The 26,927-nt window shown below is 37.7% G+C and overlaps 1 protein-coding gene and 2 pseudogenes across 3 annotated transcripts in view; 1 reads left to right on the forward strand and 2 right to left on the reverse strand.

Annotated features, from left to right (window-relative positions):
• The window catches only part of LOC100152956 (olfactory receptor 6C74), a 76,508-nt gene extending 74,348 nt beyond the window's left edge, over positions 1-2,160 (forward strand). For both annotated transcript variants that reach the window (XM_013983472.3, XM_021073091.2), the window contains one exon: positions 1,092-2,160. In XM_013983472.3, the coding sequence (XP_013838926.2) occupies positions 1,092-2,072 (981 nt within the window). In that variant the 3' untranslated portion in view covers positions 2,073-2,160. The remainder of the gene's footprint in view (positions 1-1,091) is intronic.
• A 14,266-nt stretch (positions 2,161-16,426) lies between these two features.
• The window catches only part of LOC146396945 (olfactory receptor 6C75-like), a 42,863-nt pseudogene continuing 32,362 nt past the window's right edge, over positions 16,427-26,927 (reverse strand). The window contains exon 3 of the transcript XR_014827517.1: positions 16,427-17,526. The product of XR_014827517.1 is annotated as an olfactory receptor 6C75-like (transcript). The remainder of the gene's footprint in view (positions 17,527-26,927) is intronic.
• LOC100738962 (olfactory receptor 6S1-like) lies at positions 23,652-24,241 on the reverse strand (annotated as a pseudogene).

Here is a 26,927-nt window from a genome sequence, read left to right on the forward strand (position 1 = left end):
GTTCTTCAGGTGATTGCAGTGGAAATACAGGGTTAATTCTGTCACACTCAACTCTTCCAATGAAAAAAACATTTCCGGAAAAAGGAATGTTGAAGGGTGATTATGACTAAAGCAGAAGTAAACACTGCCATTCTGCTAGGTTGGTAGAGTGTGAGGGACACTGATTCACGCTTTAAATGTTTTTTCATTGAGCCTGAACAACCAAGTCATGAAACCATTTTCCCCATAGTTAGATACGGTTTCTCTTAAACCCACAGGCTGGGTGGTTATGATATGATGACATACTAGCTTTACTGCTCAGACTAGGGTCTTTAAAAAAGAACTCAGGCTGAATGGACTTCAGAAAAAAAAAAAAAACTGGTTTGGAACACAGTAATAAGAAAAGGCATATGCCAACTCTGGTGCATGGAATGAGCGGCCAGTGGGGACGTGTATAACACAAAGAACTCTACCCAATATTCTGTGATAATGTCTGTAGGAAAAGAATCTGGAAGAGAATGGATGAGCACACTTATGCAACTAAATGACCTTGTTATACAGCAGAAATGATCACAACATTGTAAATCTACTATACTTCGACAAAACTTTAAAAAGTAAAAAAAAAGAAAATTGCTCTTTCACCGTTTCTATTTCCAATGGGCTAAAGTCAGTGCACAGAAGAACTTCCTGAATTTCATGTCATACCTGAAGCATAGAAATTAACACTGTGAACCCATGAAAAGTGTTTTCTGTGGGATGACAGCCTTCATTATTAATTACTGGTTGTGTACATTGTCTGCAAACAATCATTTTCATTTTGCACTGTTTACCTTGTGGACTAGCATTTAAAGATATTATTTTCCAGAAAAGTTAAGTGGCACATTAAAAATTACTACCAAAAATAATTTTTCAATTTTACAATTTAATAAGTATTATCATTAATATAATAATGTGATAATACTAAAGAAAATGCTATTTATAATAAAACATTTTTAAAACATTAAATGATTCCTCACTCAGAATCACAGCTGAAAGTGATATTTTTGCTTTTTCAAATAGTGGCCATCATTTAAATTCTTTATTCTCTGGTGACAGTGTTTTCTGCTTCACAGATCAAGCAGAGAATGGTCACAGACAGAGAAAGAGAGGTAACTATGGAGGTGAAAAATGAGACAACAATCCAGGAATTCATTCTGGAGGGGTTTCCTGCTGTCCAGCACCTAGGGAGCCTCCTCTTCCTGGTGCACCTGCTGGCATACCTGGCCTCGATGACAGGCAACATGGTGATAATCATCATCACCTGGGTAGACCGTCGCCTCCAAACACCAATGTATATTTTACTCAGTACTTTCTCCTTCTGTGAATGCTGTTTCATCACCACAGTGATTCCTAAACTGCTGTCCATCTTTCTTTCAGGAAGGCAAACAATTCCCTTTACTGCTTGCCTCGTACAAGCCTTTCTCTTTTTATTTCTTGGAGCAGTAATTTTCTTTCTCATGGCTGTGATGTCCTTGGATCGTTACCTGGCCATTTGCAAGCCTCTGCACTATCCATCCATCATGAACTTGAGGGTTAGTTTCCTTCTGGTTTTCTTCTGCTATACTTTGTCCTTCATCTTCTTCACTTGTCTGATGCTCAAGGTTTCCCAGTTATGGTTCTGTGGCCCTAATGTCATTTCCCATTTCTTCTGTGACCTTGGCTCTTTAATTCATCTCTCCTGTTCTGACACCAGATCTGTTGAAATATACTTCTTCTCCCTTACCTCATTTGTCATTCTGCTACCCCTCTTCATAACCATCATTGTGTACAGCAACATAATAGTTATAGTCATGGGACTCCCTTCAGCTAAGGAGCGACAGAAAGCTTTCTCCACCTGCTCATCTCATCTCATTGTCTTCTTCCTGATGTATGGCAGCTGTGTCTTTATATACTTGAAACCAAAGCAAACGAACAGGCTAGACTCCAATAGAGAGGCTGCTCTTGTGAACACGGTGGTGACCCCGCTGCTGAACCCTGTCATCTACACTCTACGGAACAAGCAGGTTCACCAGGCTCTGCGAGACACGGTGTCCAGGAAGAGGTTGCAAAAGTAGAGCTTTGGAGGGTAAACGGATCTTCTTGGCCTTCCTATCTCAGTTTCCCACTATTGGAAAAATCTACTCAATAGAAACACTACATCTGGTAATATAGCTTACGCTAACTTTCAGCTGGATGGGTACTGTCTTATTTTGCAGTTCAGTACCTACCTCTATTTGAAAATTTCATTTGTTCTCTATATTGTGCTTATGATCCCTTCCTCTTGATTTTCTACTTATTTGTCTTGTGAGAATTCATTCAAACAACATTTATGGAGCACCTATAATCCCTAAGTCATAGGATACTAAGTCTTCAAGCTAATAATAAAAATTCTGCATATCGGATGTAATAAAGACTGTTCATGATACATTCTTATGCTTGAATTTTCTAGTACCTCAGAAAAAAGATAGAAAACCGTATTTGCCATTATGCATTCAAAAAGGTTTGAAGTTACAAAACAAACTGTTTCTGAAAATTATGTGAAGTCATAGTATAAAATAATGGTGTTTCATTAATTGAAGCTGTTTAGGTAGATGAATCAGCTGTGTGCTCACTAGCTCTTCTTTGGGTCTACTGATTTTAGTGTGTACATAGCTCAGTGAAACTCCAGGTGGTTAAGATGGGCTTTATCATCTTCTGGTTGTATCAGGTGTTATTAATAAACTTTTCTTTAACTCTTTCTTGAAACATAGACAAAAGCACAACTTTTTAACTTGTGCATTTATTTTTCTGTAATGGATGTTGCCAAGTCTTGGACCCAATAGGTCACTCAATGGTGAGTGATCCCAGTAGCAAAGTCTCTCCTCCCAGGGAAGAGATATTGGCTCTTTTAGTGTGACCTTAGGTGTATGAGCCACCTGTGTCTTCCAGGTTACGCTAAATTCCAGTTGACATTTTATGTAGCAAAAACTGATAGAACTCATCATTAGAAAAGTTTAAAAGGAAAATGAGTGCACTAATAACAAAAAGTGGATTAAAATTGAGTCAGTTATTGTGTTTACAGGTTCACTGGGGAAGCGATTCCCACCAGAAGAAAACTGGTTAGTGGGGAGTAGGTCCTGTCACATCTGACAGCTCATGTACATATTGTGCATTTGATTTTTAGTATGTCTGATTTGGATGCATATTTTCCTTTTTTGCTCGTTCTGAGGAATAATTATATTTGAAGCATAATCTCATTAGGAAGAATTTTAGACTGTCAAAAGTGCTGGGTGATTTAGATGTTTATGTTTGGGAATGATTTGATTATAAGGTGTTCTGAGGTTTGTGGTCTTCCAAGGACAGCTATGTCTATGTCTGCCCTTTCTCCAAAGTAGAAGTTAGACGGATAATTTTTGAACCTGGTCTAAAGGTAGGGAACTCTTGAGAGTTCTCCTTGTTGGCTTCTGTGTATTAGATAAAAGAGGCACCTCTGCCAATCTCCTTGTGAACCAGACTAGTTGTCACCAATCAGCCAAAAGGAGCCAAAGCTTTGTGCTCATCCAAACTTCTTTGTTGTTTGTTAGTATGCCCCAAGTGGCTAAATTGTGTCAAGCCCTGTTATTTCTGCCCTGAGAGAGGTAAGCTAGAAGCCCGTTCCTCTAGCAGCAGCTGAAAAAGTTGGGGTGCTAAAAGTGTTGTCCAGTTCCTTCTATCTTCAGGGAGAAACTGAGAGCTGGCACGTTTGCCTGCTCACACTAAACTGACCCAAGGGGAATAGCTGTGGGAAGTGCTTGAGTGGTCATTTATACTGGCTCTTGATTTTAGTGTATTGGTGAGACTAGCAAATCCTGAGCCTTGTCAGTGACAAGAAATAGGCGAGTTAGGAGCCTCTCCCTTGGGTTACAACCATATAATTTGTGGTTGTGTGTGGTCAAATCCTTAGCTTCTTAGACTGGGCGTTGGGGGTTCCCTCCTGCTTGTAAGGTTCTGTGTTGGGGATGGGGTTCATGATGAGACTGTATCTCAGCTTTTCCTACCCATTTAGATGTGGCCGCTTTCTCACTTGCGTGGTACTTAGGAGTCTCTCTTGGTTATGGATATCTCCTAGTTATGGCTAGTTTATGGATACCTTTGGAAGGGACTGTTCCACATGTAGCTGTTTATTATGTGCCTCTGTGGGAAGAGAGAGAGTCAGAATTCTCCTATGGTGCTATCTTGCTAACATTCTTTTTCCACTTTTCAGCTATTGCAAGTAAACCTTCTCTAAACTTTTGTGTGTCGATTGTCCTACGAACTTAAGATTTTATATCTCTAGGTAAATACCTACAAATGCAATTGCTGAATTGTATGGTGGCTGTCTGTTTAGTTTTATAAGAATCTGACAAACTGTTCTAGCATGGCTGTAGCATTTTACATTCCCGCTAGCAATTCATGAGTAAATCAGTTTCTTTGCATTCACCTTAGTATTCAACGTTACTATTTTCAATTCAGGTTAGATACACACATCCATTTTTTAAAACATCAAGGAATGTACTTTTTATGAAACATTCAAACTTTTTTTCTTTAATGTAAAATTTTTTGAAACAATTGTAGATTCACATGCAATTGTAAGAAGTAGGGAAATCTGAGTACACTTTGCCTCTTTCCCTCTCATGACATAATTTTACCAAAGTATAGTTTAATATCACAATTAGAATATTGACTAATGCACTCCACCAATATTTTTCACACGTTCCCATTTTCCTTGTGCTTGTGTGTGTGTGTTTACCTCTATACAGTTTTTATCACTTGCTTCCCTTAGTGTATGTATCTACCATGACAGTCAGGATATTGGACAGTTCCATCACCACAAAGTTCCCTCTGATTGCCTTTTTATAGCTACCTTCACCTCACCCTTCAACCCTCCCCCCCCTTGAACAACTGTCATTCTGTCCTCTGTTTCTAAAATGTTGTTATTTCAAAACTGTTATACAAAGGAATTGTACAGCATGTAACCTTTGAGATTTTCTTACTCAGCACAGTTCCCTTGAGATTCATCTAAACTATTTGTGTATCAATATTTCATTTCTTTTTATTGCTGAGTAGTGTACAATGGAATGGTATACATTATGGGGTATGCTTGACCACTCACCCACTCACCTGTTAAAGGGCAAATGGGTAGACTCTAGTATTTGGCTATTACCAATAATGCTGGTATGAATATTCATGTATGTGCAGGTTTTGTGTTTTCATTTCCTTGGGATAAACACCCAAGAGTGCCATTGCTGGCTTGTATGTTAGTTGCATGCTTTATCAAATTTTTAAAACACTTTTACTGGAGTATGGTTGACTTACAATGTTGCGTTAGCTTCAGGTGTGCAGAAAAGTGAATCAGTTACACATTTACATATATCTGGTCTTTCTCAGATTCTTTTCCCATATAGGATGTTATAGAATATTGAGTAGATTTCCCTATTTAGACAGTAGACCTTGTTTATTATCTATTTTATATACAGTAAAATGTCTATGTTAACCTCAACTCCTAATTCATCCCTCTTACCCATGTATCCCCTTTGGTAACTTTAAGTTTGATTTTGAAATATATGAGTCTGTTTCTGTTTTGTAAATAAGTTTTCTAAAAATCATTTGTATGGAGTTCCCATTAACTGACTCAGCAGAAATGAATCCAACTAGTAACCATGAGGTTGTGGGTTCTATCCCTGGCCTCCCTCAGTGGGTTAAGGATCTGGCATTGCCATGAGCTGTGGTGTAGGTCATAGACACAGCTTGGATCTGGTGTTGCTCTGGATGTGGCACAGGCTGGCAGCTATAGCTCTGATTAGACTTCATAGCTTAGGAACCTCCATATGCTGTGGGTGCGGCCCTAACAAAAGCGAAAAAAAATCACTTTTATTATATTCTACATATAAGTGATATCATATGATATTTGCCTTTCTCTGTCTGACTTATTTCACTTAGTGTGAAAATCCTTAGGTCCATCCGTGGTCCTGCAAATGGCATTATTTCATTCTTTTTTATAGCTGAGTGCATGTTTAATTTTATAAGGAAATGCCAAACAGTTTTCAAGAGTGCCTGTACCATTTTATATTCCTTTGGAGCTATTTTATTTATTTATTATTATTATTTTAATAGTTATTTCGCCAATACAATTTTTTTTCCTACTGCACAGTATGGTGACCCAGTTACACATACATGTACACATTATATTTTTGCACATTATCATGCTCCATCATAAGTGACTGGACATAGTTCCCAGTGCTACACAGCAGGATCTCACTGCTAATCCATTCCCTTTGGAGCTATTATAAATGGCAATGTGTTTTAAACTCAGGTTTCCACAACTTTATCGCTAGTATATAAAAATGTGGTTTTTCTTTCGTGCATCTTATGACCTTGCTGAAATCACTAATTCTAGGAATATTTCTGTAGGCTGCTTGGTGTTTTCTATGTAGATGCTCATATAATTTGCTATAGGGAAAGTTTTATTTATTTATTTCCAGGCTTTATGCATTTTATTTCTTTTTCTTGCCTTACTGCTGTGGCTAGAACTTCCAGAGTTGTCATGTTCCCTCTGTTAGTGGTGAAGCACGTAGTCTTTTAGCATTAACTATGATGCACCTGTAGCTTTTTTGTAGATGCTCTTTGTCAAGTTGAGATGGTTTCTCTTTGCTGCTAGCTTGCTTAGAGTTTATTTATTTTTCTTTTTTAATATGAATGTGTGTGGATATACAAATAACTGCTAAGCCCGAATGAAATCACTAGAAAAAGGTGTGGTTTTTTCTGCTGGTGTTTAGCTGGAGTAGGGCTGGTACAGACAAAAATTCTTCTGTAACTAGGCAACTGTTCTCTCAGTCCTTTGTCTAGAGGTCATGGACTTTTTTTCCTTGGAGTATTAAAAAAAATCTACCTGTTGGCGATTCTAAGTTGGAGGTTCCTGCTGCAACCCTGTCAGGGATATACAAAAGGCAATAAAGAAACCCAGGGAAAAGACTGTCATGTTGCTCCTCAAACCCCATGGCCCTTAAACAGTCCACAGTCTTATTTCCCCTTTACCAGAATGTTTCCTTGTTTCTTTGTTGTGTTATGTCGAAAGCATTTTTTTTTAAATTTTATGATTTTTATTTTTCCATTATGGTTTTTACAGTATTCTGTCAATTTCTACTGTACAGAAAAGTGACCTGGTCATTTCTCACATTATCCGCCATCAGGTTCCATCACAAGTGACTAGATATAGCTCCCTGTGCTATACAGCAGGATCTCATTGCTTATCCACTCCAAATGCAATAGTTTGCATCTATGGACCCCAAACTCCCAGTCCATCCCACATCCTCCCCCTCCCTGATGTCAACCACAAGTCTCTTCTCCAAGTCCATAAGTTTCTATTCTGTGGAAAGGTTCGTTTGTGCCATATATTAGATTCCAGATATAAGTGATATTACATGGTATTTGTCTCTCTTTCTGACTTAATATTGTAAAAGTGGCCCTATCACCCAAAGCAATCCACAGATTCAATGCAATCCCTATCAAATTACCCATAACATTTTTCACAGAGCTTCAACAAACAATCCCCAAATTTATATATAACCACAAAAGACCCAGAATTGCCAAAGCAATCCTGAGGAACAAAAACCAAGCAGGAGGCATAACTCTCCCAGACTTCAGGCAATATTACAAAACTACAGTCATGAAGGCAGTGTGGTATTGGTACCAAAACAGACATACAGCCCACTGGAACAGAAGAGAAAACCCAGAAATAAACCCAGATACCTATGGCCAATTAATCTTCAACAAAGGAGGCCAGAATATAAAATGGGAAAAAGACCATCTGTTCAGTAAATGATGATGGGAAAACTGGACAGCCACATGTAAATCAATGAAACTGGAAGACACCCTCACACCATGCACCAAAATAAACTCAAAATGGCTGAAAGACTTAAACGTAAGACAAGAGATCATCAAACTCCTAGAAGAGAACATAGGCAAAAAATTCTCTGACATTAACCCTTCAAATATTTTCTTAAGTCAGTCTCCCAAGGCAACAGAAATAAAAGCAAAAATAAACCAACGGGAACTAATCAAACAGACAAAGTTTTGCACAGCAAAGGAAAGCATAAAAAAATACAAAAAGACAACCTACAGAATGGGAGAAAATGATGCAACTGACAAGGGCTCAATCTCTAAAATATACAGACAACTTTTACAACTCAACAGCAAAAAAAGCCAACAACCCAATGGAAAAATGAGCAAAAGACCTGAATAGACATTTCTCCAAAGAAGATATACAGATGACCAATAAGCACATGAAAAAATGCTCAACAACACTGATTATTAGAGAAATGCAAATCTATTAGAGAAATCTACTATTAAGTTCCACCTCACACCAGTCAGAATGGCCATCATTAACAAATTAACAAGTAACAAAAGCTGGAGAGGCTGTGGAGAAAAGGGAACCCTCCTCCACTGTTGGTGAGAATGTAAATTGGTACAACTATGGAAAACAATATGGAGGTACCTCAGTAAATGAAATATAGTATTACCGTATGACCCAGCAATCCCAGTCTTGGGCATACATCCAGACAAAACTTTCATTGAAAAAATTACATGCACCTGTATAATCATTGCAGCTCTATTCACAATAGCAAGACATGGAAACAACCTAAATGCCTATGGACAGATGAATCGATTAAGAAGATGTGGTTTATATACACAATGGAATATTACTCAGCTATAAAAGAACAAAATCATGCCATTTGCAGCAACATGAATGGAACTAGAGACTCTCATAGTAAGTGAAGTGAGTCAGAAAGAGAAAGACAGTATTTCAATTAAAGAGGGATGACATGAAGGAAATGGGGTTACAAACCTTGGTGGAAAAGGAAGTCCTTGACGAACTCTTTTTAAATCAAACTTACGTTGCTGTGGGAGAGATTCCTCATATGGAAATCCATGTAAACTGAGGTAACAGATTGATTCACAGAAGAAACTTCATATTATTACTATGTGTATTACATAGGCAAAAGTTGTGAATTTATGACTATACCACGTATTAATCACTAAAGCTCTGTTTTTTATTACTCATTGAATTTTATTACATTTACAGTTGTACAACAATCATCACAAACAAATTATAGCATTTCCATCCCAAATCCCAACCTGTCTCATTTGGAAACCATAAGTTTTTCAAAGTCTGTGAGTCAGTATCTGTTCTGCAAAGAAGTTCTGTCTGTCTTTTTTTTAGATTCTACATGTCAGCCATGGCATATGATGTTGGTGTCTCATTGTCTGACTGACTTCACTTTGCATGATCATTTCTAGGTCCATCCATGTTGCTGCAAATACCATTACTTCTTTCCTTTTAATGTCTGAGTAGTATTCCATTGTGTATATGGATAACATCTTCTTTATCCACTCCTCTGTCGATGGACATTTAGGTTGTTTCCATGTCTTGGTTATTGTATATAGTCCTGCAATGAACACTGGAATACATGCATCTTTTCAAGTCATGGTTTTCTCTGGATAGATGCCCAGGAGTGGGAGAGCTGGATCAAATGGTAATTCTATTTTCAGTTTTCTGAAGAATGCCCATACTGTTTTCCACAGTGGTTGCACCAATTTACTCTCCCACCAACAGTGTAGGAGGGTTCCCTTTTCTCCACACCCTCTCCAGCACTTATTGTTGTAGACTTTTTGATGATGGCCATTCTGACCGGTGTAAGGTGGTACCTCATAGTAGTTTTGATTTGCCTTTCTCTCATAATGAGTGATGTTGAACATCTTTTCATGTGCTTTTTGTTCATCTGTACGTCCTCTTTTAATAAAGCTCTATTTTTGAAACCTGAAAAAAAGTTGTGAATTTATGAAGAAACCAACTAAGTAGAGGAAGAAAATTCAATGTATGCTTTGAATTAGCCCAGAAAGAGACCCATAAACAAGGGCTTGAGGACAAATCATTTGCATGTTGATTCCATGAAACACCTGTCAGGTAGAGGGAAAGTGATATAGTGAAGAGAACAGTGCAGTATCAAGCCGAAGAGATGCTAAAATCACATCTGCTTAAGTCAAAGAGAGCCAGATGAGTCAAAGATAATTTAGATAATAAAAAAGCCCATGAAAATATGTCTTTAATAATGAGTTCTTGAAACATTTAAAGAAAAATTAATACCAGCTTTTCACAAACCCCCAAATGTATGTGGAAAGACAGTCTCAACTCTTTATATGGGGCATGACCCTGATATCAAGACCCCAGAAAGAGTTATACACCAATTTATCTCTTATGAAAATAGAAGAATACTAAATAAGATGCTAACAAACCAAATTCAGGAACATATTACAAAGGATAATATACCATCATCACCTGGGGTATTCCAGAAATGCAAGTTTAGTTCAACATACAAAATCAATCATTGTAATATATCATATCAATATGCAAAATATATACTCACCGAGGACCTACTGTATAGCACAGGGAACGCTACTCAATATCCGTAATAGCCTACATGGGAAAATAATCTGAATAACAATGGATAAATGTACATGTATAACAAATCACTTTGCTGTACACCTGAAACTAATACAACATTGTAAATCGACTCCACTCCAATATAAAATAAAAATTAAATTAAAATGCAACATATTTACAGAATAATGGACAAAAATGCATGATGATCTCAAAAATGCAAAGATGGCCCTTGACCATACCTGAAATCTCTCATGGTAAAAATATTTGTAAAACCAAAGATAGACATGAACTTCCCCCACTTGATGAAGTTATATTTAAAAATCGCAAGATAGCATAATTAGTATAGAAAGACTGAATATGCTACTTCCCTAAGATTTGTAGCAAAGACAAGGATGTCTGCTCTAGCTACTTCTATTTAACATTGTACTAGAGATTCTGATAAAAGCAATTAGGCAAGAAAAATAAAGTCATTCAGACTGGGAAGGAATAAGGAAAATCATTTCTACTTTCAGATACCATAATCTCGTACACAGAAAATTTTAAGGTGTCCACACAAATATTATTATGAAATATGATTTCAACAGGGTTTCAGTATACAGGATCAAGATGATACAAAAATACAGTATCTATACAGTGGAAGTGAAAAATACAAAATTGGAATTAGAAATAAATTTCTAAGGTTTACAGTCTACTGAGACTGAATCATGAAGTATTAGAAATTATGAACAGACCAATAATGAGTAAATAGACTGAATTAGTAATAATTAAAAAAAAAAAACAGCAAAGAAAAGCTCAGGACCAGATAGATTTACTGGTGAATTTTACAAAAAAATTTAAGGAGCAACTAATGCCAATCCTTCTGAAACTCTTCTGAAAAAAATGAAGAGGAGGGAACATTTTGTTTTGTATTGGTCATAGCATATCAACAGTCATGCTATTTGCTAGGAATGCCTGGGGTGCTTGGTGGGTCCATACTGCTTCTGGTGAGCCCGCACAGACATTTCCCAACCAGAGTCAACCTTACACTGGACTGCTCTTTGTGTTTATCATGATTACAAGATGCACCTCAGCACAACCACGAGGGAAATTTGGAAAGTCAAAACTTGTGACAGATTCTGGAGGGTATTTGGCATGCCCGAGGGCCACACAGGAAGATCCCATGGAGAGAGAGAGAGGGAGAGAGAACTTGCAAATGTTCCAATTGTCTGCCTTTATTAGAGTTCAAAGGTGAGGTAGCTATGGTTTCACTCTTTATTTTAAAATTTTTATTGGGGTATAGTTGGTTTACAGTGTTGTATTAGCTTCAGGTTTACAGCAAAGGGAATCAGTTTTATCTGTGAATTTAAAACTTAAGAGCAAAAATTAGGGCACAGAAAAGGAAAATCAGGGTCACTCGAGTGGTCAGTTAATTAAGTCACCCGGGTTTTCAAATAGGGGAACTTTATGAGTGGGGACTGCTCATTTCCTTATCTAGTTGTTTAATTAGTAGCTGTGTCACACAGCTGGCAACTTGTTTATTAGAGAAGGGTGCTTTGAAATGGATGCCTCAGCAATCAAAAGTGTAATGTCAGGTACTTACTTTATGAGAAAAAAGCTCACTATCGGGCCATTACACTACACACTCTCAAACTCATTCTATGAGGCCAGCATTCCCCTGATACCAAAGCAAAATAAACGCACAGCAAGGAAAAAAAAAACCCTATAGACCAATATCCATGATGAACACAGATGCAAAAATCCTCAAGAAAAGATTCCCAAATGAATTCAGTAGCACACTAAAAGGATCACACACAAGGATCAAATAGACTTTAGCACCACAATGGGAACACCAAAAAAAAAAAAAAAAGGTAAAAATTATATGATCATTTCAATATGTGTAGAAAGAGAATTTGACAAAATATAACATACTTTCATGACAACAACCCTCTTCAAGGTGGGTATAGCGGGAACTTAATTCAGCATAATAAAGGCCATACAAGCCATAGCCAACATCATATTCAATGGTAAAAGACTGAGAGTTTTTCCTTTAAGATCAGGAACAAGACAAAGGTGCCCACCCTCATCTTTATAATTAAATATGGGACTAGATGTCCTAACTAGACAAATCAGGCAAGATAAAAAAATGAAAAAGGCATCTAAATTGGAAAGGAGTTAGTAACACTGTTTTTTATTTGCAGATGATATGATCTTACGTGAGAAGATTGTATATAAAAATCCACAGAGTTCCCATTGTGGCTCAGTGGTACTGAACCTGACTAGTATCCATGAGGCTGTGGTTTAGATCCCTGGCCTCAGTGAGTCAAGAATCTGGCACTGCCATAGCTGTGGTGCAGGTTGCAGATGTGGCTCAGATCTGGTGTGGCTGTGGCTGTGGTGTAGCCTGGCAGCTACAGCTCCGATTTGACCCCTAGCTTGGGAACTTCCATATGCCACTGGGTGCAGCCCTAAAAAGATAAATAAACAAACAATAAAAAATCCAAAAGACTCAACCCATCCAAATCAACAAATTCCATAAATTTTCAGTATGTAAAATCAACATACAAAACTGTTTCTTCTTATACGCTAACAATGAAATATCTAAAAAAGAAATAAAGGAAAAAGTATCATTCACAATAGCATCAAAACCAAAAACACTAAGACAAATTTAACCTAACCAGAGTGAACTCAAAACTAAAAGACTTTAATGAAAGGAACTGAAGAAGACACACACACACAAAACGGAAAGATATCTTGTATTCATAAATATTAATATTGCTAAAATGCCCATACTACCCATAGTCATCTATAGAGTCAATGAAATCGCTATAAAAACTTCAGTGGCACTTCTCACAGAAGTAGAAAAAACAATCCTAAAATTTGTATGGCACTGCAAAAGACTCTGAATAACCAAAGCAATCCTGAGAAAGGAGAATGAAGCTGGAGGCACAACACTTCCTGATTTCAAACTATATTAAATGATTCCACTAACCAAAAACAGCAAGATACTGCCATAAAAATAAACACAGAGACCAATGAAAGGTAATTGAAAGCCCAGAAATAAACCTCTATCAACAAATATTTGACAAAGGAGCTAAGAACGCTCAACGGTAAAAGGAAGGTTTCTTCAATAAATGGTGTTGGGAAAATTGAGTAACCACATGCAGAAAAATGAAACTGAACTTTTATCTTACACGACCCATAAAAATTTAACTCAAAATGGATTGAAATACATATATAAAATATAATAAAACTCCTAGAAGAAAATAAAAGCAAAAATCTCTTGATTTGGGTCTTGGAAGTGATTTTTTGGAAAAGACATTAAAAGCCCGAGCGACAAAGGCGAAAATAAATAAGTGGGACTACGTCAAACTGAAAAGCTTCTGCATGGCAAAAGAAAAAAATTAAGAAAGTGAAAAGGTAACTTATAGAAGAAGAAAATACATGGAAATCATGTATCTGACAAGGGGTTAATATCTAAAATATGTAAAGAACTCTACAACTAAATGACCAAACCAAACAAAACCCCAAGCAAAACCAATTTAAAAAATGAGCAGAGAAACTTAATAAACATTTTCCCAAAGAAGGCACATAAATGGCCAATAGGTACTTAAAAAGATACTCAGCATCACTAACTAAAGTGCAAATATCACCAAGGGGAGTGAAAATCAAAACCATAGTGATTAAAAAAACCCCAAAACATCACACCTCTTTGGATGGCTATTATTTTTTAAAAAAGATAAGTTTTGGCAAGGAAGTGGAGATAAAGGATTTTTGTATATTGTTAATTAAATTATAAATTAGGATAGCTACTATAGAAGACAATTTCCTCAAAAATTTCAAAGTGGAATTACCATATGATCCAGCAGTCCCATTTCTGAGTATATACTGAAAGGAATTAAAATGTGAACCTCAAAAGATGTATTTGCACTCCTGTGTTTATTGCACTATTACTGACAATAGCTAAGATATGGAAATCACCTAAATGTTTATCTACAGAAGAACAGGTCAAGAACAAATTATATGCATTTGATAGAACATTATTCAGCATTTAAAAATAAGGAAATCCTGCCATTTGCAACAACATAGATGTATCTGGAGGACGTTTTTTCTAAGTAAAATGCATCAGACACAGAAAAACAAACATAGCATGATCTCACTTATGTGTGGAATCTAATAAAAAATAGAGACAGAGAATGTTGGCTGTCAGGGGCTGGGTGAGGGGAAATAGGGAGGTGTTGATCCAAGGGTACAAGGTTTCAGTAATAAAATTAAATAAGCTCTGTAGATCAGTATAACATAAGGTCTATGGTTTAGAATACCCTATTGTCTACGTAAAATTTTAGTAGGAAGGTAGGTCTTATATTAAGTGGTTTTACCATATAAGGAAATAAAACAACAGTGGGTCTAGAGAAACTTTTGGAGGTGATAAATAGGTTTATGGCATTGACAGTGATGATGGTTTCACAGGTGCATATTTATCTCCAAACACATCAAGTTGTATACATTAAATATCTATACCTTTTTGCATGTCAGTCATACTTCCAAAAAGTTTTTTAAAATATTATGATCGGAAGTATCTTTGACATTGCATTATCTTAGGGGATTTGTTTAAATAAACAACCAACCAGAATCTAGAGCATTAATCTCCACATCAGGGTTTGTCTTTCACTGTGTACCACATATGGTTGATAATGATCAGACTGGATTCACAAATTCAGCTTTGGATTTCTGGACTTCACTTTTCTATTTTTCAAGTTCACCCTTCAACAAAGGTTTATATTAAGGTAATAAAAAGTATATCTGATGAGTTTACATACAATGAATTATAATCAGATTTTGAGGGAGTTCCCGTCGTGGCTCAGTGGTTAGCGAATCCGACTAGGAACCATGAGGTTGTGGGTTTGATCTCTGGCCTCGCTCAGTGGGATCCAGCGTTGCCGTGAGCTATGGTATAGGTTGCAGACGTGGCTAGGATCCCGTGTTGCTGTGTTGTGGTGTAGGCCAGAGGCCACAGCTCCGATTAGACCCCTAGCCTGGGAACCTCCATATGCAGCGGGTGTGGCCCTAAAAAGACCAAAAAAAAAAAAAAAATCAAATTTTGATTAAAACCTTGGGAAAAGTCATACTCTTTTCAGTAGTTCGACCAGGATGCCTTGACTTTGTTCTATAGCTGATGAATCTCAATCACTGTCATATACTTTTCAGTAGTTCACCTCTCAGGGTGGAATGTCATTCCATGTTCCTGCAGTACCTAGATGCTGTCTATCCCCAAGAGTCATTTTCAAGTGACTTCTAGAGGTTGTCTAGCTCGATCACCACATTTTAAGAATGAGGTAACAACTATTCTTGGAAGTTGACCAGTTGGTAAGTAGAAGGCAGCACCAGGCTTAAACCCTAAGTCTTGTCCAGTGTAAGATGACGCAGAGTCTTTTATTGTTACCTTTGTATTCCATTCTTATCTCCACTTCCCTCAGCCATCATCCTCTTTCTCCCAGTTTCTATAACAGTCTCTACAGCCACTTTCCTACTTTGACTATGGACTTTCCAATCTCTTTTCACACACTTTCCACCACTATGTACAGCCTACACCGCAGCCACAGCAACGCCAGATCCCAGCTGCGTCTGTAACCTACACCAGAGCTCATAGCAACGCCGGATTCTTAATCTACTGAGCGAGGCCAGGATCAAACCTGAGTCCTCATGGATATTAGTCATATTCATTTCTGCTGAGCCATGATGGAAACTCCTCAAAAATTATTTTTATTAGTAATATGAATCAGATAAGCAAGCATATAACTTAGATTCCATTGCCTTGAGTCTTCAGAAGAAATCATAAAATGTGGAATAAGTCTTCCTTTCTAATGATGTTTATATCAGAACAAAGATGCAACAAAGATTTTGCAATTAAAATCAATTGTTGTCAATATGTGTAATATGTAGGGAGAAGAGAGTTACTCATAACAAGGTAAATGAGGCCTGAGAGTTCCATTTTCCTGGAGATGTGTCAATGGAAGTCACCTGAGGTCTGCCACAGTCTTTCTACCAGGAACGCTGTGGACTGCTACACTGGTTGGATGAAAACACATCGTTTTCTGAAGCCTTCCACTCCCAGGTCATGTGGCTTTTCTATCTTAATATTTTCATTCTGTGCATGGTTTCCCTCAGAGCCTCGTGAAACTGCTTGTTCCGAAGAGTGTAGATGATACGGTTCAGCAGTGGGGTCACCACAGTGTTTACAAGGGCAGCCTTCCTGTTGGAGTCCAGTCTGTTCACTTGTTTTGGATTCACATATATAAAGACACTGCTGCCATACATCAGAGAGAGGACAATGAAGTGAGAGGAGCAGGTGGAGAAAGCTTTCTGTTACTCCTTAGCGGATGGGAGACGCACGATTGTGATCACTATGTTGCTGTATACAATGATGGTTATGAAGAAGGATGTCAAAAGGACACACAAAGCAATGACAAAGGCCAACATTTCAACAAATCTGGTGTCAGAACAGGAGAGATGAATCAGGGGGCAAGGTCACAGAAGAAATGAGGGAGAAAGGAATGACATGGCAGCCACAGAAAGATAACTGGGAAACCTTCACAATTAAACCAGTGATGACAGTGAAACTCAAAGCAAAGCCAGCCATGACCAGGAGGAAGCAAGTCCTCAGGTTCATGACGGTTGTGTAATGATGATGCTTGCAAATGGCCACATACCGATCCAGAGACATTACTGCTATGAGAGGGAAACCTGCTACTCCCAGAAATAAAAAGGCAAAGCCTTGTGTGAAACAAGCAGGAAAGGAAATTGTTTATTTGCCTAAAAGAAAGATGACCAACAATTTAGGAACAGCCGCACTTGTAACACCGGACTCAGTGAAGGAGAAAATGCTGAGGAAAAATACTTGGGTGTCTGTAGCTGGGGGTCATCACAGGTGATGGTGACTATGAGTGCATTGCCTGCAGTGGATGCCAGGTATGCCAGCAGGTACACAAAGAAGGGGACCTTTCCCAGATGTTGGACAGTAGGAAACCCCTCCAAGTTGAACTCTTGGACAGCTGTCTCATTCTCCATTTCCATTGGGATCTCTTTCCACAGCAGCATCACTTGCTACTCTTAATCTACAATAAAGACATTGCAGTGAGCACAAAGGTTTTAGGGGGCAGATGACCAAGTTATTTGATTACCTGAAAGGCGGCTGGCAGATAGAAAAGTAGTCCGGCCAGCTTGTTCTTGAATCAGAAGGACATGAGTCTAAGTCCAGTTCAATACTGAGTCCTAACCCCAGAGAGGCAGGTTATCTTCGGAAAGATAGTTCTTTCGTGAGCGTCACTTTACCAATGTAACACAAAGATTATAGAATCTATATGCATATTCTTGTGAGAATTAAGTAAAATAAAGCAGGTAACTCACTTGGCATGGGATATAATGTTTTTCATGTGTTCCACAAAGTCTAATATAATATTAGGGTCATTTGTACACTCTTAAATATAGCATAATATGTAAATCAATAACATGGTCATTGAAATTTGAATATTTATGCAATATTACATTTTATAATGGTATTAGTTCATAAGCAAACATAATAGTAATGATAGTAACGTTCGTTTTGAGTATCTTTTTAAAGATGTGAAACAAATTCTGTGGGCCAAATCATCATCCTCATTTTCACCATTGTTTGTTGAGAACTTTACTAATGCTTGGTACTATGCAGGTCACTTAAATTCAATACTTCCATTTCTTTCCACAATGGCAATGAGGAGTTCCCGTCGTGGCGCAGTGGTTAACGAATCCGACTAGGAACCATGAGGTTGCGGGTTCGGTCCCTGCCCTTGCTCAGTGGGTTAACGATCTGGCGTTGCTGTGAGCTGTGGTGTAGGTTGCAGATGGGGCTCGGATCCTGCGTTGCTGTGGCTCTGGCGTAGGCCGGTGGCTACAGCTCCGATTCAACCCCTTGCCTGGGAACCTCCATATGCCGCGGGAGCGGCCCAAGAAATAGCAACAACAACAACAACAACAACAAAAAGACAAAAAGACACAATGGCAATGAATGTTTGGTTGCCCCACTTTTTCTTCTACTGAAGAGAATTAAGGCTTAGGTCACATAGCTGGGAAATGCAGAGCTGGGACTTCACTAGATCTTCCCAAATCGAAAGCCCTTGCTCTTTCTAAACTCTGTAACACAATATTTTTAAATCAGAAGAAATCTATTGCTGATGTTTTTCAAAGCCTGAGTCAGTATCTGTTCTATATAGAAGTTCATTGTGTCCTTTTTTCAGATTCCACATGTCAGTGATAGCATTTGATGTTGGTGTCTCATTGCATGGTTGACTTCACTTAGCATGATCATTTCTAGGTCCATCCATGTTGCTAAAAATGCTGTTATTTCATTCCTTTTAATAACGGAGTAATATTCCATCATGTATATGTGCCACATCTTCTTGATCCACTCCTCTGTTGATGGACATTTAGGTTGTTTCCATGTCTTGGCTATTGAAAAGAGTGCTGCAATGAACATCGGAGTACATGTGTCTTTGCGAGTCATGGTTTTCTCTGGATAGATGCCCAGGAGTGGGATTGCTGGATCAAATGGTAGTTCTATGTTTAGTTTTCTGAGGAATCTCCATACTGCTTTCCACAGTGGTTGTGCCAATTTACAATCCCACCAGCAGTGTACTAGTGTTCCTTTTTCTCTACACCCTCTCCAGCACTTATTGTTTGTAGACTTTTGGATGATGGCCATTCTGGGTGGTGTAAGGTGGTACCTCATAGTGGTACACAGCTGCAGAAGGTATTTATAACTTTTAGAGATTAATCTCTTGTTAAGGATGTCCTATATATTTCTGATCAAGTGTTTCACTTAAGGCTAATGTTGCCCTGCTGACTTACTGTCTGCATGATCTATCTACCCATTGATGTAAATGGGGCATTAAATTTTCCTACTATTATTGGCTTGCTGTCAATTTCTCCATGTAGGTCTATTAATAATTGCTATGTATATTTTGGTGCTCCTATAGTATGTTCATATATATTAATAATGTTATATCTTCATGGATTGTCCTCTTTATTATTATATAATATTAATCTTTGTCGTTACATTCTTTGGCTTGAAGTTCACTTTGTCTGATATGAGTATGAACTACTTTCTTTTGGGTGTCCTTTGCCTGGAGTATCATCTTCCATCCTTTCACTTTAAGCCCATTTGACTTTAGAGCTGAGAAGAGTCTTCAGGAGACAACTATCACTGGGTCTTATTTCTGTAATCCATCCAGTCACACTGTTTTTTGATTGGAAAATTAAGTTAATTTACATTTAGGGTAGTGGTAATATGGACTTAATATTTCAGTTTTGTCTTTTGTTTTCAGACTATATTGTATGTCCATTGTTTGTTTTTCCTTGTGTTTCTGCTGCCATTTCAGTTTGGTAGCTATGATATTTTTCTCACTTACCTCTTTTTTTTTTCACATTTCATGCCTCTGCTCTTAATTTTTGTTCTGTGGTTGCTATGAGGTTGATATAAAATGTCTTAGAGATAAATTAGTCCTTTTCCTGTTGATAGCATCTTATCTTCATTTACTTATACAGGTCCATTCTTTTCCTCTTTCCTTTTCATGTTTCTGTTGTCACAAATTATCTATTTTTAATGAGTTCATTACCAAATTGAAATATCTATTGTTATTTTTAATGCTTTTGTATCTTTAATATTTATGCTATAATTGTTTAACAACATATTCTGATATATAGATATAATATATATTCTGATATACATTATATATATATATATAATTTCAAAGATTCTGAAATGTCAGAATTTCAGATTCTGTTTGTCTATGTATCACCTTACCCAAAGTTTAGTGTAGATGATATCCTTTTAACCTTCCTTGTAAGGCAGGTTTCTAATGGTGTTGAATTCCCTTAGCTTTTGTTTGTTTGGGAAGGCCTTTATTTATACTTCATATCTGAAGAATAACTTTGCTTGATAGAGCATTCTTGTCTGACAGGTTTTAACTTTCAATGTTTTGAGTATGTCATTTACTCTCTCATGGCCTGTACAATTTCTGATGGGAAACATACTAATAGCCTACTGGAGATACATTTATAGGTTACTGCCTTTTCCCCCTGACTGCCTTTAAAATTCTTTCTAGAAAAGACAAAAAGACAATAAATAAATAAATAAATAAAATTCTTTCTCTATCACTGACTTTTTTTTTTTATCAGTGACTTTTGACAGTTTTAATATAAGCATTGGAGAAGGTCTGATCCCAAAAGTTTATTAATCTAATGTAAGAGACTGTCAAAACATATGAGGCAAAGCTGATAGAAGTACAAGGAGAAACACTCTATTATAGCTGGAGACTCCTACACTCCTCTTTCAGTATTTGATAAATCAACCAAGCAGAATCAGTAAGGTTATAGGAAACCCAGTTATTTTGAATGAACTTTTTCTCATTGATGTTTGTAGAATATTTCAAAAGAATGCAGAATCTTCCCCAAATCACAGAGAGAACTAAGTGGTGATGTTATCATCATGGCATAAAATGTCCCATGTTGGTCCCTTCTTCAACAAGAAAATATTGGCATCCATTCATAACTGAAAGTGTCTTTGTGGCAATTATGGGATTCAGAACCATATACCAAGGGTCCTGATAGGAGTAGTAGACAAACACTGGTATGAGCTGTGGAACTGGTACAAGCTTCTGAACTGGATCTAGCCTTTCTCAATCACAGAGAGCACCTAGAGATCAATGACCCAGGAAGACATCCATGGATGAAAGAGCTTTTGTGGAAGCCCAGATTTCCAGAGAAGACCCAGTGTCCTGTTGGAGCAAATATATATATATGAATTTGGAAGTGGATCCAGATATAAATGAATATAAATGAATTTGGAGTGGGATCAAGATAATATATATAAGGATCCCATATATACTGTGGGATATATATATTGTGTCCCACTTTGGCACAATGGGCTAATGGGTTTGTCTCTGTGGAGGCATGGGTTCAAGCCCTGAATTAGTGCAGTGGATTAAGGATCTGGTGTTGCTGCAGCTGTGGCACAGGTCACAGCTCCAGCTTGGATTTTATTCCTGGCCTGAGAACTTCCATGTACTTTCAGGGCTGCCAAAAAAGAAAAAAAAAGGATAAGACATACAAGCTTAAGAATTCTGTCACAAGAGGGAATGAGAAGCATGGAGCAAGTGTATCCATACACATCATAGAAAGCCCTAAAATATATAGCAAACCAATAAAACCAAGAAAATAGTAATAAAGATTAGAGGATTTAACTGCTACTTCAAAGGCAAAAAGAGCAAAGGAATATGAAAAACCAAGGAAGCATAACATCATAAAAAGATCACAATAATCTCCCAATAACCAAACAGAAATACAAGAAAATATATACTTTACTTAATAAAGAATTCAAAATTGCTGCTTTAAGGAAACAATAAAATACAAGAAAATACGGAAAGACAATTCAACAGAAGAAGGAAAATAATACATAAACAAGTGATATTTATCAAAGAGGAATCATAAAGAAACAGAAATTTTGAAGCTAAAGAATTCAGTGAATGAAAAGAAAAATGCAACAATTAACAACATAATAGATCAAACAGAAGAAAGAATGTATAAGCTGGATGATAGGAACTTTGAAGTAACCCAGTGGAAGAACACAAAGAAAAAAGAGTGAAAAAGAAAAAGAGGAGTTCCCTTTGTGGTTCAGCATGTTAAGGACCCAACACTGTCTCTGTGAGAAGGCGAGTTTGATCCCTGGCCTTGCTCAGTGGTTTAAGTATCTGGCATTGCTGCAAGCTATGGCATTGGTGGTAGATGTGGCTTGGTAGATTGGTGGTAGGTGTGGCTGTGGCTGTGGCATGGGGCTGCAGCTGCAGCTCCAATTCGATCCCTAACCCGTGAACTTCCATATGCTGCAGGTACAGCCATAAAAAAAGAGAAAGGAATAAAGAAAGACTATGTGATCTATAGGATACCATCAAAAGAACCAATATTCAAATCAATGGACTTCCAGAAGGAGAAAAGAGGTAGAAGGGGGCATAAAATTTAAAGAAATAAAGCCTGAGAACTTCCCAAACCTGAGGAAAGAGTTGGACATTCAGGTTCAAGAAGATAAGACATCTTCCCATTTTAATCCAAAATGATACTCTCTAGGACACATGATAAAACCGTAAAAAATCAATACAAAGTGAAAATCCAAAAGGAGAAAGAGAAAAAATATATAACCTACAAAGGAACTCCAATACACTATCCATGCATTTCTAGGCAGGCATCTTACAGAACAGAGAGAGTGGGAAGATATATTCAACATACTGAAAGAAAAAGTTACCAGACAAGAATTCTCTGTCCAGAAAAATTATCCTTCAGAAATTAAGTATAAATACTATTTCAGACAAACAAAATCTGGGGTTATCACTGCTAGATCTGCCTTACAAGAAATCCAAAAAAGTACTTCAAGGTGAAATGAAAAATTGTCTACTATAACATGAAAGAAAATGTGAATATATAGAACACATATATAAAGGTAGCTATATAGCCAAATTTAGAAAACTCCAATACTGAAAGATGATGCTGTGTTAACCATTTAACTATAAATTAAAGGAAAGAGTATTAAAAATAATTATAGCTACTATAATTTAACAAATACATAACAGAGGTAGTCACAATAAAACAAAAGGAGGAGTAATAAAAGTACGTTATAACAACAAAAATAAGTTGTTATCAGTAACAACAAAAATAAGTTGTTATCAGCATAAAATAAACTTTTGCATCTATAAGGTATTTTATGTAAACTACATGGTATCCACAGAGCAAAATCCTATGGTAGATTTACAAAAGATAAAGAAAAAGGAATCAGAGCATAGGACCACAGAAAATCACCAATTCACGAAAGGAGGATAGCAAGAGTGGAAAAGAAGAGCAAGGGAACTACAAAAACAGCCAGAAAGCAATTAATAAAATAGCACTAGTAAGTTCTTAATATCAATAATTACTCTAAATATAGATGTATTTAATTCTCCAATCAAAAAGGACAGATTGGCTGTATGGATATAATACAAAACTCAACTATATGCCCACAAGAGACTCACTTCAGCTTTAATGACACACATAGGCTGAAAATGAAGGAATGCAAAGATATTCCATACAATTGGAACCATAAGAGAATGGTGGTAGCTATACTTCTGTAAGAGAAATTCAACTTTAAGCCAAAAATGGTAATAAGAGACAGAGAAGGTTATTAGAAGAGATGGATCAGGGCGCCGAGGTCACCGAAGAAGTGAGGGATAACAAGGGGGGCACAGAAGGATAAATGGGAAACCTTCACCAGCAAACCAGAAATGAGAGTGATACCCAAAGCATGGCAGGCTGTGAACAGGAGGAAGCAAGTTTTCAAGTTCATGAATGTAGGGTAAAGCAGAGGCTTGCAGATGGCCAAGTCTTGGTCTGGAGACATCCCTGCTATGAGGGGAAAAACTGCTACTCCTAGAAATACTAAGACAAAGGCTGGGTGAGACAGGCAGCAAAGGAAATCATTTGCTTGCCTAAAAGAAAGATGACCAGCAATTTAGGAATAATAGCTCTTGTGAAACAACACTCAAGGGAGGAGAAAATGCTGAGGAAAAAGTACATAGGTGTCTGTAGCTGGGAGTCAGTTCAGGCAATGGTGGCTATGAGTGTATTGCCTGCAATGGATGCCAGGTATGCCAGCAGGTGCATCAGGAAGAGGACCTTTTCAAGATGCTGTACAGTAGGAAACCCCTCCAAGATGAACTCTTGGACATTTGTCCCATTCTCCATTTCTATCATCTTCTCTTTCCATAGCATCATAATCTATGGATCTTAACCTACCATAAAGACATCACAGTAAGCACGACAGCTTTAGAAGAGCACAAATCAACTATTTACCCACTGGAGAAGGTGGCCTACACAGATAGCAAAGAGGTCCAGTCAGTTGGTTACTGAATGAGAAGGACCTGACTTCAATAGTAGTTCAATACTGAGTTCTAATCCTTGAGAGGTAGGTTCTTTTTCTTTTTCTTTTTAAGGCCTCACCTGCAGCATATGGAGGTTCCCAGGCCAGGGGTCTAATCAGAGCTACAGCTGCCAGCCTATACCACAGCCACAGCAACACAGAATCCAAGCTGTGTCTGCAACCCACACACAGCTCATGGCAACGCAAGATCCTTAATCCACTGAGCAAGGCCAGAGATCAAACCCACAACCTCGTGGCTAGTTGGATTCGTTTCCATTGCAACACGACAGGAACTCCTATTTTTATTTTTTAGGTTATCTTTCAAGAGTTAGTTTACCTTTGTGAAATTCATTTCACTCTGTGTAAAAAGAAGATAACAGGATCTACCCATTCATGTACTTGTGAGAATTAAGTAAAATAAGGCATGTAATTCACTTGTCATATAACATCAATGATTTCCACATGTTCCTCGAAGTTTAATTTTAATATTGAAATCCTTAGAATATTCTTAAATATAGTGTGAGGAATAGGCAGAGCTATTGAGATTTGCATAGTTATAACACATTTTATTGTGCTCACAATCTTACCAATTTATGAACTCAACAGTAGTAGAATAATAGTCCCTTTGAATGTGCCTTTTACAATGTGCAACAAATTCATTGTCATCATCATCGTTTGTTGCAGACTTTACTAATGCTTGGTATTATGCACATAATAGAAATTCAGTATTTCTATTAACCTCCACAATAATCATGAGTGTTAGGTTGCCCCTACCCCTCCTACACAAGGAAAATCTGAGGCTTAGAGAAGTTTCAGAGAGGATAGGTCACATAGCTGGGGCTTCTGCCCGAACTCAAAGCTCTTGCTATTTCCAAATGCTATGAGAAAATACTTAAAATATAAAAAAATCTCATAGTGATGTTCTCTCAACCTTAAGTGAAAGTTTAGTTTTATTTATCTTAATTTTCTATCATTGATTTAACATCACTGATGAATTAGTGACCCAGGGAATGACACAGGTCTTAGAGTTGTTCTAGTTTGGTGTAACCATTTTACAGAAGACACTGGAGACCAGGGGTGTTGGGAGTTGCCCAACAACATGGTAGAAGTTGTAACTCTAGGATTTACTCTGCCCTTTTAAGTCTCTGTGCTGGCATGTAATAAGAGAAATGGTGAGTGACAGTGGTTCGCAGGATTAGCACACTTAGGAAAGTAACCTGGGAACATGGCACTCACACATTCACTTTTATAGCAAAGCTCAATGCACATTCTCTTCAGACTGCTCAATAAATTTACCTCTCTTATGATGGCGTTTGGCTCTAGCATCTCAATACTAAGCTGAAAATCTCCAGTGGGTAGTAAGCCTTTTTTCTGAAGTGCCACAGACCAAGTTCTCTGAAATGATGCTCATGAAACCAAACTGCTCACCCTAGAGTGGCAGTGCCCCCAGGGCAACCTGTAGGTACCTCTGCTCTGTTCCACTTACAGCAGCAGGTTCTCAAAGTTACCAATGTCCCTGACACAGGCACATACGAATCACCTCCTGAGGGGCTGGGCTTCATCCTCTTAGAGTCATTCTCTTCCAAGAAATCAAGAGCTTTCTCTATACTAAGGGGAAAGGAGAGGGAAAGGAAACTTATTTGTCACAGTCTATTGTTCCAAAGTGGGGTGAAGATGCATCCCATGTTCTCAGTGTTCCCGGATGGTAAAACCCTGTTTCTGCAGCTCCAGATTTTTCATACCACAATGAGGCTACATGGCAGCCTTGACCACTGAAAACCTGGAAGGGAGCGAATGGAATAAAACAATCATATTTTACTGGCCTCAGTTCTGGATGAAAGGTTGACTCAGGGACTACTTAAAGTTCTGATGAAAGTTCTGGCTTTGCTTCCTCCAGTGGGTAATGGTTCACTTAACATATAACACTGCTGTCTACCTCCTAAAGGGAGCAGGAAGTTTCTTCTGAATCCAGCCCTGAAAGCTGCTGAGACAAAGCTCCATCTGCTGAAGTAGAACCACATCTGCTCCAAGACACCTTTTATTGCACTACATTTCCCCATTATACCCTCACCTTTCTATGGTGCAGAAGCATCCTTGTTCCACTGCATCAATGACAAGAAGCTCCAGACATATAGGTGTGAGGTTTCTGCGGTAGTTTTCTCACAGGTCTCTGGTCACTGAGCAGGATGTACCCAGTCAGTGAGCATGGAGCACAGGCTTTCAAACCTCATTAGTAGCTGAAGGGACAGGGTCAGAAAGTAAAGGCAGGGCTTGTGTCCTGGGGACAGCTAATTGGTCACTGTTGAGAATAAGAGTTACTGGCACAACCCTATGTTTATCTTTCCACTGTGGTAACAATGGCTCCCAGATTTCCACAGTGTTCTCTGCCAAGATTTTTCAAAGAAATTATATGACTTAATTTCCCATGGGTTTCTAAAATCCCAATGTGAATGTTGTTGATTCTGGGTAAAAGTCCAGACTACAGCTTTCTACATGTGATGTGTACATTGAAGCCAGAGCACAGAGGTTAAAAGAGCAGAT

The sequence above is a fragment of the Sus scrofa genome, chromosome 14 (genome assembly GCF_054392235.1).
Source record: "Sus scrofa isolate SSC_HxYL_T2T_F1_AM1 chromosome 14, Sscrofa_HxYL_maternal_Yorkshire_Landrace_v2.0, whole genome shotgun sequence".
In the NCBI taxonomy this organism is placed as follows: Eukaryota; Metazoa; Chordata; class Mammalia; order Artiodactyla; family Suidae; genus Sus; species Sus scrofa.